This window comes from Martes martes, assembly GCF_963455335.1.
Source record: "Martes martes genome assembly, chromosome: 4".
Lineage (NCBI taxonomy): Eukaryota > Metazoa > Chordata > Mammalia > Carnivora > Mustelidae > Martes > Martes martes.
In genome coordinates, this window is record NC_137891.1 from 97,214,010 (window position 1) to 97,224,592 (window position 10,583).

Genomic DNA, 10,583 nt, shown 5'->3' on the forward strand with positions numbered 1-10,583 from the left:
CCAGAACAAATGGCAAAATGGGCTTTGGTCACTTTGGGGTGTTTGGGGTTCAGGCCCAGATGAGCAGGAGAAGAGCCATTGGTCCTGAGAGAAGTCTGCGGTGATGTCCAGTATATGCTTCTTCTGAAGGCAGGCACCCCCACTGGCCGGCGGAATGAGGAAGAATGCCTGAAGGCTTTGGTGCATTCTTAGGGCATCTGCCAGTGAAGGTTCTGGGGTCGGGACTTTTGCCAGCTTCCTATCAGGAAGGGGGAGGACCATGGGGGCTGTTTTCCATTTCTCTTCTGACCTGGCCTGAAACAGGTACCCCTTCAGCAGCCGCTCAACCTCCAGGGGGCGCAGTCAGATCCTTTCTGTGTAGTGGGGCGGTGGTGGGGGGGCGGCGTGGAGGGCTTGCTGAGAGAGTCACTTACGGGGGGCGGAGATTTCATGTCCTTATTTTATTCTTTCTGCCATTCATTCATTCCACAAACTTCCCGCACCTGCGGAGTGTCAGGTCCTGTGCGCGCGGCGGGTGGTTTCCTCCCCCCACGACCCCTGCTACTGCCCTCCCATTTACAGGGGGAACACCAAATAGCTGGGCCTCTTTGACGTATCAGAGGAATCCAGAATTTCAGAACACATCTGTATATGCTGTCTGAAACGAAGTCACTACGTTCATGAACGATAGCTCTGAAATGTCTGGCAATTTATATATAATACTTCTTCATAATATATGTAATGCAATTACATAATGAACCCAATCAGTTCCCACCTCCAACACAGTCCCTTTTGCGTGCCCTTGTGGTCACCTCCTCAGCCCATGCTGAGCTATCTTTTGACTTTTCTTGACCTGGCTGTGTAATGTTGCCAGCCTTCCTTAAACCAATCTTCTGGCTCTGAAACAGAAGTCTTATCTCGTTCCCTGTTCGAGTCAGCTGGTCGGTGTTAGACAATATCAGACAATATCTTAATTCATTATTCTGTCCTCGAGAAAGGGCCAAGGGTCCTAGAGCCACGCTCCCCAGTGGCTGGGCTGACACAGGGGTTTGGTCCAGTGGGGGAGGGTTAAAGGAATCCCCAGTGAGGCTGGGCTTTCAGCTGCTCCCACAGCTACCTTTCCCTCCGTGCCCACACCCTCACCTACCTCTCAAGAGCATCGCATCCCCTGCTGGTTCGCCCTTCCAAGGAACAGAACAGTGGTCATTTCCGGCTGGGTCTTTAAAAGGCTCATCCACCTTGTATGATTGTGGTGCAGGAGGGATCAGCCTTGGTGTATCCTTCCTTCCAGCTGCTAAGACTGACTCTCCCTCCCTTCTGCCTCCCTCCCCACCCTCTTCCCTCTCCCTTTGAAATCAAAATAAATATTTACAGTGTTTTCACCTCGACTGGATACTGTCTCTCCTCAAGGTTGCTGGCTTGGTTTCTTTCACCTTGGACTTCTTGTGAGAGGCAAGGAAAAAAAAAAAAAAAGAATGCAAGAATACCACCATTTCCAGTACTGAGTGTGTCACCGCGAAGCGAGGAAGGCAGGTACAAGAGGTTTAGTGACAGTGGAGAGCTGGGACAGGAAGGACTGGGAAGCTGCTAGTTCTCAGCCCAGACCACATACTCAGGAGCTAGTCAGCCCAGCCGTGAAGGTAAACTCCACTCACCGGCCTCCACTGTAAAGGAAAGGCTTACAAAGTTGTCATCCTTTCCCTTCATGACTGGTTTGCTTGGGGTTGTTACCAAAACGGACTCCACGATTATTTGCTTTAGAGGCTGGGTTCTTGAAGCTAAGTGAATTGAAGATTAAGTGAGGAGGTCCGGCTATAGACAGAGAGAAGGGAACATCTGGATTTTACTGAGCTAAGCACAGGTTTACATGTAGGTTATAAAATTATCACCGCCAGGGTATGGATGTTGATACAATCCACGAATCTTATTCAGACTTCCCCAGTGTTCCGTGTGTGTGTGTGTGTGTGTGTGTGTGTGTGTGTGTGTGAAGTTTGATACCAGGCAGCTTCATGCCTCCATCACCTTGGTCAAGGTGCGGAACTATTCCAGCACCATAAAGATTTCTCCCACCCTACCTCTGTCCCATCCCTAAGCCCTGGCAACCATTCACGTGTCCTCCATTTACTCAATGTTTCCATTTCAAAAAATGCTACATAAATGGATTCGTGTAGTACGTAACCTTTGGAGGATTACATAACCTTTGGAGGGTTTCTTTCTTTGTTTTTGTTTGTTTTCCATTTCTCCTGGAGATGTATCCAGGTTGTCTGTATCAGTAGTCCGTTCCTTTTTCTTGCTGGGCAGTAACCCATGGCTTGGCTGTATCACATGCCATGGGGCTATACGACCATATTTTTGGCTGTTATGAGTAAAGCTGCTGTGGACATTCGTGAACAGGTTTTTGTGTGAACGTGACTTTCCATTTCTCAGGGAATGAACACCCAAGAGTGCAATTGGCTGTGTTTTTGTGTGGCTTTTCCACGTCTCCCCTTTGTCCTTCTTCTGCCTCTGCTGGGGCAAGAGATGTCAGTTCTCGTGGCCCAGACCACACCTGGAACCGTAGCCAGAGTGGGAGCATCCTCCTTCCAGACCTCTTATCCAACCCTGGAATCTCCATCCTTGCTGAAACTGAACCTTCCCAGACCTAGTTCATCCGGTTTAGAAACTTGCCCAGCAGGCATTGAAATTCAGGGAGAGGCCCCTTATGGAGAGAGCATTTGGCCTAAAGGTAGGGAGACCTGCGCAGAAGTCCCCCCAGCATGCTGCCTTGCCCTGGAGACGTTACTTCTCCTCATAGCCTCCATTTTCTTGTCTTCAAAATAGCCTAGATGATGGCCACATTCTCTTTTAACCTCTCACATTGTGCTCCTGGCCTGTGGAAGAGGGAGAGGCTGACACAGTCTACACAGGGACGAGCCCATGACCAGGGCCTTATTAATGGATTTCTGTCCAACTGGGAAGGACCGCCCCCCTTCCTGGGTCCTCACCAGCCTGGCTTGAACACCTGTTCCGTGCACAGCTCCCTGTCAGATGCCGAAGATAAAAATACGCATAAGCCAGACCGTGGCTCTCAGGGGCTCCAAGTCAAACGAGAAATCCTCACCGAATTTCATGTGCTGGGTTAGGGTTCTGTAAATACGTCGCAAACCTCTTTATCCCGTGTGGGAAATGATTAAACAGTGTTGTGCATTTGATATGACAATCTGTTGCTTTAATAGAGCCCAGGGTAAGATAAGATTAAAAGAAGTGCCACAGAGGAGAACAGGAAAATCTTTCATCTCTAGAAAGTAATGAAGACAGACCCCAGATATGAGAAAGGTCTGGCTCTAAGTGGTGCAATCAAATTATATAAGGCTATAATGAGCTTGACACAATTGGATTTCCATATGCAGCTCTCAACATCCAGTCCTCACCCAAGGCAAAAGCTGCCTCATCCTGAAATGAGCACCGTGCTTGAATGTGGACATGTCAATGTGGGGAGGGCCGGCACCGAGCTGGGGCAGAGATGAAAGTTCTTGGCTCGGAGAGAAGAGGACCGACGGGGCTTCCTCACCAGGCTTCCCTTGCTGGATTCCCCTCTGTGCTCTCGCCGCCCAGAGAAGCCCTCTTCCTCCGATTCCCGGGCAGGTCTGCCAGGCCCAAGAGGCCAGGAAAGGGAGTCAAGCTGTCCCTGTGGGGACACGCAGGCCACAGGAAACCAGAGACCGATGTCCTTTGTGCTTCTATTGACAGCCTGAATCCTAAGACCTGGCCTCTTTTTAGCACATGCAGCAGCCCAGCAGGGCCCCCCCGGAAGGGACATTTCCTGGTGCTGGGGAGAGGTAGACTAGAAAGGGAAGTTGCCATAATTTCCCAAGGTCTCTAGTCCTGCTCAGGGTCTGTGGCGAAGTGACAGCGGACTTTCACAGAGGCAGGGGTGCGACTGCTCTGCCCCACGATGGGCCCATGAGTCACTGAGGGCTCTTCTGCTTCCAGCAGCCAGGACCTAGAGCTGGCTCCTCACCCCAGGAGCCTGGACTGCCAGTAGAACCTTCTCCTGAAGGCTCTTTCCTCTTGGGCCTCCCCCGTGGTTGGCTGCCATCACGGTGACAGTGATCGGGCCTGTTAGGAAGGAGAGGAGCAGCCAGCATGCACAGCGGGTCTGGGCTTGTGCCACGCCCCCTCTGCCTTGAGACACTGCGAGGTCATCCTGCAGGGGATCTGCTTGGGGTCTCCTAGACTGGGGCCAGGGAGGTTTCCCATTGTCCTAGTTAAAGCCGGACTGGTGTGTAAAAATGTGTTCCGTCCACCCCTCTTTCCAACACATGGCAGGCCGCTGCATCACACGTGCATGCCCCTGCCCTCGTTCCCACAGGCAGGCGTGACAAGCTCAGATGCGTATCAGCCCCTCCATGCAGGCATCCACTCCCCAAAACTGACATGCGATTTTCAAGGCATTTATTGATTTTTTTTAAGATTTTATTTATTTATTTAACAGACAGAGATCCCAAGTAGGCAGAGAGGCAGGCACAGAGAGAGGAAGGGAAGCAGGCTCCCTGCTGAGCAGAAAGCCAGATGCGGGGCTCGATCCCAGGACCCTGGGATCATGACCTGAGCTGAAGGCAGAGGCTTAACCCACTGAGCCACCCAGGCGCCCCAAGGCATTTATTGATTTAAAAATGACTAGACCAAGGGGATTCACCTGAACAAAACAAAAAAACTCCTGCCCTCAAGTAATTTACATTCTGGGAGGCAGTAGCGAGGTAAATGCTGACACCGTATACTCCCTTAGTAATAAGGGCTACGGACAAAACAGAAAGAAGGAAAGAAGTGAAGACGTGTTGAAGGGCACAGATGCACACTCCTTGCTTTTCTCCTAACTAACTGATGTTAATCCAGCAGCTGCTGGATACTGGGAATGGCACTGGGCCCTCAGGGAGTGTCGGGAGAGCTCTCACACACGCTCTTTTCTAGAGCTGACTGTCCAGTTAGAGATGAGAAATACTCTAGTGCAGTACCGAGTAGGTCAAGTTCATGAAGCTTTTGGGAGAAGGGAGGGCTTTGATGAGGGGTATTCCTGCTGCTGGAATTGTACCAAAGCCGGAGAGATGAGTGAGACCCCCAGGAACTCTGACCAGGACCAGGCTTCCCCAAGTGGGTATGCAGAGCCTCAGACCCAGCGCTGGGGTCTGCAAACAGAGATCTGTGTGGCTGCGAAGAAGCAGCTTCTTCCCCTTCCTCCGGCATCCCCTGGGAATGCCACTGCATGCCCGGGTGGCCTGCTGTCACTGGCTTTGCCAGGCTTGCTGTCTGGTCTCTCCGACTCACTCACTGGTTTTGTCCTCTGCCGATCACAGAAAGCCCGCCTTGCCAGGATCCGTGTGGCCAAGACAGGCAGCTCCAATGCCTACCTGCACAGCAAGCGCAACGGGCTCCTCACAGAGGCGCTGGAGCTGATGGTAGGCGCCTGTGGGGCCTGTGGGCCTGGGCTGGGGACGGGGAAGGGGGGAAGGGCTTCTTTTCTCTTCCCAGGGGCACCACCTTCCCCAAAGGCCCAGTGTGAACCCTAAGAAGGACATGTTTCCAGACCTTCTCCAGGGAGCACCCCTCTACAGACTTCTCCCACTGGATTATCACCGCTACCCCCTCACCCAGCTGTAGACCCGGGGCCCCCAGCCCCAGAGCTAGCATGTTCTCTGTTGACCCTGAAATGTGGATCATCCCGATTTCTCTGGTGCCCTCCCACCTCCTGTGGGAAATGAAGTCCCTGGGGAAGGTGGGAGGAGCCACTGGCGTGAGCCTCAGCCTTCTCTCCTTTTCTGATTAGGGCACCCCAGAGGAGGAACACGTGGGCAAGAGCACGTCACTCATTGAGAGCCAGCACCACCACCTGCTGCACTGCCTGGAGAAAACCACTGTGAGTCCCAGCCCACCGCACCCTCCTCGTCCCCAACCCCCATCCTCCCTTCTGAGGGCCAGAGCTCTCGGAGCGAGAACTCTGGGCCCACATCCTCACCCTGGGCCCAGGCTGCAGACGTCAGAGTCTGCCTTCAGATCCAAAGAGTAGCGACGAGGTCCTTGTCAATCCTTGGGAGGAAGACCCCAAGGAGGGGGGCGCAGTCTCCAGGGTAGAGGGCCAGCTCCGTCCTGCTGCAGCATAGGTCACTGCTCCGAGCCTTCCCACACACCCCTACACGGCTCCTACAGCCCGTTATCGTGGTTACTGAGAGCCTCCCAGCACTCTGCCGCTCAGTTTCTCAGTCCGGATGCACATCACTCTTCAAAACTCGGCTGAATTTATCCTAGATTGCTACAGGAGAGTGGAGAAGGTCCTCAGTTTTTGTCCCGTCCCTGGGACTAGGTTGATGCAGTGTGTGGGTCCCTTTTCCTCCCCACATCACTCCTTAAAGGACAGTGAATGAAGGAGGCTGTGCCCATAGTTCTGGAGCCAGGGAGTCCATCAGTACTGCTGTCTCCTAGTCACCCTGTAGGGCCCGGGGAGTTCAGATGCTCCAAGAATTATTGTGAAAATAGAGCTGTGGTTTAGGAAGCCGTAGCTGGAATGTGGCATGCTGCCTGTGCCCCACAAACAGACTGAAAGGAAGGGCAGTAGGGCCAACCCTGGACCCTTGGCAAGAAGCACGAGGAACAGAAGGGAAGAGGATATGGGTGGACAACCCAAGAGAGACAGAGTGCAGTCCTTCCCTGTTCCTTTCGAGGCCCGCCCTCCCCAAAGAGCCCACAATCAGGGCTCAGCACCCTAGGGAAGGAGCTTTCTACTTCTGAATGTCCCATATCCTGGGCTCTAGATGCAGGGGAATAGACGTCAGATGACTCTTACTGTGAGCCAAGTGTGGATGGCACACTGTGGATGGCAGTTGAGCCCAAAGAGGGCTTCCAAAATGGGAAAGTACTCTGAGAACCCTAGTTTCCAGGATCTATCGAATGTGTCTTACTGTCAAGAACTGTATATGTGTATCTAGAACTTCTGTCAAAAACTCGGAGCTTGCCAATGGGATAGGCCAAGACCCAACTGCCCTTTCCAAGTTGCATGTGTTGGGTGGAATGTGTCAACTGAACGGATATGGGTAACAATGTTCGGGTTTGAGGGGCTGGAATGTTGGCATTGCAGAACGGAGACTTGGGAGGTGGCGGGATGGAATGCTGAATTTGTGGGACTGAAAGTCAGATTGCGGGGCCGGGGCCGGGGAGGGCTGCGGTGAAAGAGATGGAATGCTGGGCTTCAGGGGAGGAATGCCGGGCTAGAAGAAGCAGAATGTTGGGATGGAAGGAATGAAGGTGGGGTTTGAACAGGGTCGTGTTGGAGCCAAGGGGTGGAATGTTGGGACAGAGGAGCGAGAATGCCGGGAGCGAGGTCGCAATGTTGGGTTCACGGGCGGAATGCTGGGACGGAGGGACTGAATGTCAGAACGGAGCTTGGGAATGCTGGAATGTACAATCAATGGTGTTTTTATCTTCTGTTGGCATGTTGTCCTGTAGGGGTTGTCCTATCTTGTGGATGATCCCCTGTTATCTGTACGAACCTCCACCATCAAGGTATCACTTTTTAAAAAATTCAATTGATGTTTTTCTCTCTGATTCTTCTGAGTCTGTGGATTCTCCTCTTTTCACCCCGGTCCGGTTCTCTGCATGTGCTGTCGGTTCTTTGGGGGCTTTTTCCTACCTCTACGGCCATCCGCAGTAGCAGCTCAGGCCTCCGGGTGTTGGTGCTGAACTACCCGACTGCTTTTCTGCTTCCCTCCTTTGACCTCCCCAAGGCCTTGGAGAGGGTGGCAGAATGCAGCGGCCATGCGGTCCCCTGTGAGTGCCCCTGGGCCCCTTCCCCAGCTCCGCAGGAACTCCTGGTCCTGGCTGCCAGGGCTGATCTCTCTCTGTACTCTCTTTTTACACTATTCCTCTCCAGCGTGGCGGCCTCTGCCAGACCACTGATGCCACAGATTTTCAGTCGCCTTGAGCAAACAACTAAACAGCCATTTTTGTTATTGTTGTTTTCCGAGTTCAACACCAGCAAGCTGTTAGCATTCCTTGCCCTGCTTACATTTGACTTAGGGAATACTGTGCCTCCAGATATAGTAAGGATCTACATCCCAGAACCAGGTAGGGGGCGGAAAACACAATAATTAAAGGAAATTAAAACCCTGACAGTTTGACCCCATTGGCCTTCAAGAGCAAATCTCCCCCCAATTGCATGAATAATCCAGTGCCTTTAAAAGTTCATAGCACACACGTACCCAGGAATCATAAGGATCTTACCCATTAAATCCAACCCAGCATTCAAGATAGCCTAGCATACCCACTCCCCAAGGTCAGCAACTCCTTACCGGCTGCCTCCAGGAGATCTGTGCAAACCCGGCAAAGTAAGTCAAGTCTGCTTCTAGCTCTGAGGATGCCACTAAATCCCTCCAGGTCCTCTGTGTCCTATCAGCTCAAAGCTGCAGATGGAATGTACATCCCATCATGATTTAACGGCTGCCGTCCCCACCCTTCTACCTGATGGCCACCGCTGCCCATAGCAATCTTTTTCTTTCTGCCTTTGATGCCTGTGGGACATCACCCCTCCCAAATGCTTATCCGTGCTCCAGGCAGCTGGGAGCCCTCCTCTCAAGGCCCAGACAGAGGCAGGCAGCCACACGGGGACTCGTCCCCCTCCTTCCCATGTCCTTTTCCTACTTCTTCTCCTTCTGCTTCCCACAGAACCACGAGTTCATAGATGAGCAGATGTTTGAGCAGAACTGCATGGAGAGCTCGATGCAGAACTACCCGTCCACGAGAAGCCCCTCACTGTCCAGTCACCCGGGCCTCACGACCACCTGCTGCTCCCGTCGTAGTAAGAAGACCACGCACCTGCCCAACTCCAACCTGCCGGCCACTCGCCTGCGCAGCATGCAAGAGCTCAGCACGATCCACATCCAGGGCAGTGAGCAGCCCTCCCTCACTACCAGGTGCGTGGCCTCCAGCCCCATCACTCCCCAACGCTCTGTCCTGCCAGTCCCAGAAGGGAGCAGGCTCCTCCAGCCCTCCCTCCCCTTAGGTAATGCACGAGCCCCCTCCCCCTTCCTTATCCTTGCAAGTTAACCCAAAGGCCCTTCCTTTGCTTGGGAGGGTACTCTAGCAGGTGGGTTAGATATCAGAAACAATAACTGGGGAAACAAACAAAAACAAAGAAAGAAACTTCCCCAGTGCAAAGAATGGATCGTGTTCCCAGGGAACCAGTTTTCACAATGGTGTTAGACGTGGCTTATCCCAGGCTCACTTTGAACCAGAGACTGACCTTGTCCCTCCGTTCTCTGCCAGAGGGAGGCAGAGAACTCTTAGGCCACTCCCCACTACCTCCAGTGAGCTGCAAAGAACTCAGGGAAAACAAAAGTCAAATGCCGCAAAGGATGGGGAACAGGTCTATGGCAGGGAGAGAAACATGTACTCTGAATTCCAAAGCCCGGTATACGTGACTTTGCAATTGTCAGAAATAATAATTAGAATGGATAGCGACAGGCTGATTACTAAAACCAGAGACAGAGGGACGGCAGAGCTTCCTCCTAGTTACCGGGAGCTAGACGTGCGAGGGTTGAGGATGCTGGGAACACTAGCAAGAAACACAGTCACCAACTCACTCTTCTTTTATCCCAGTCGTTCCAGCCTTAATTTGAAAGCAGACGACGGACTGAGACCAAACTGCAAAACATCCCAGATCACCACAGCCATCATCAGCATCCCCACCCCGCCAGCGCTAACCCCAGAGGGAGAAAGTCGGCCACCCCCTGCCAGCCCGGGCCCCAACACGAACATTCCTTCCATAGCCAGCAATGTCGTCAAGGTCTCCGCCTTGTAAAACCACTGGACAGAGGGCCAGTGCGGGGAGTGGGAGCGAAGGGGGCTGGCATGTGGGTGGGTGGCCACTGGGACCACTCCCTCCCCCCATCCCCCACTCTTTCTGCCTGCCCTGTTGCATCCCTAGCACTGAAACTTGTGCCTGGAAGGGAAAGGAGGCAGCAAAGGGGCACCTGAGGTTCACCGCTGCTGGCGTGGGCGTGGATGTGGTCGTGGCCCTGGCCCTGGCCCTGTACTACTGCAACTCGCTGGGGCCGGAGGAAGGGAGGGGGGGTAGGGGATGGGATGGCGGGGGGTGTTGGAGAGGCTGCTTGCCAGGACAGGGCCTGGAGGGGGGAGCCTCAGACCCAGTAACTCTTGTTTCTGGAGACCCGGGTGAGGAAAACACAAGACCAAGAGCAGCACGGAGGCCAAGTTGTCATGCAAAACAGGAAGAAAATATAACACTGTGTATTTAAGCACCTTTTTCAAGGCTCTTAATGGATAATATTTATTCATGGGAAAAGGTGGAAAACAAAACATCAACGGATTTTTGTGAAATATTTTTCTCCATGGACCCAATACCTTTGAACCAAAACAATGCATTTTGTGAGGGTTTTTTTTTTCCTTCTTTTATAGCAGAAGCTTTTAGGCTAAGAAGTCAGTTACTGCTGAGTTCTCTCTCCATCCCCCCAGGTGGGTGAGGTCAACTGAGCCTGGGCCCCCCCACCCCCCGCCCAGCTGACCTGCACAGAGCTGCCAACTGACCACACAGCAACACTTACCCTCTGTCCATCCTT

General features: G+C 52.9%; 1 protein-coding gene across 2 annotated transcripts in view; it reads left to right on the forward strand.

Moving 5' to 3' along the window:
- Positions 1 to 10,377, forward strand: part of KCND3 (potassium voltage-gated channel subfamily D member 3) — a gene marked incomplete at its 5' end in the record, with an annotated part of 202,014 nt that extends 191,637 nt beyond the window's left edge. The window contains 5 exons of one of the 2 annotated variants that reach the window (XM_080801595.1): positions 5,313 to 5,414; positions 5,783 to 5,872; positions 7,456 to 7,512; positions 8,671 to 8,918; positions 9,604 to 10,377. In XM_080801595.1, coding sequence (XP_080657721.1) covers positions 5,313 to 5,414; positions 5,783 to 5,872; positions 7,456 to 7,512; positions 8,671 to 8,918; positions 9,604 to 9,805 — 699 coding nt within the window. In that variant the 3' untranslated portion in view covers positions 9,806 to 10,377. The remainder of the gene's footprint in view (positions 1 to 5,312; positions 5,415 to 5,782; positions 5,873 to 7,455; positions 7,513 to 8,670; positions 8,919 to 9,603) is intronic. The other variant, XM_080801596.1, reaches the window with a different exon arrangement.
- Positions 10,378 to 10,583: the final 206 nt, after the last annotated feature.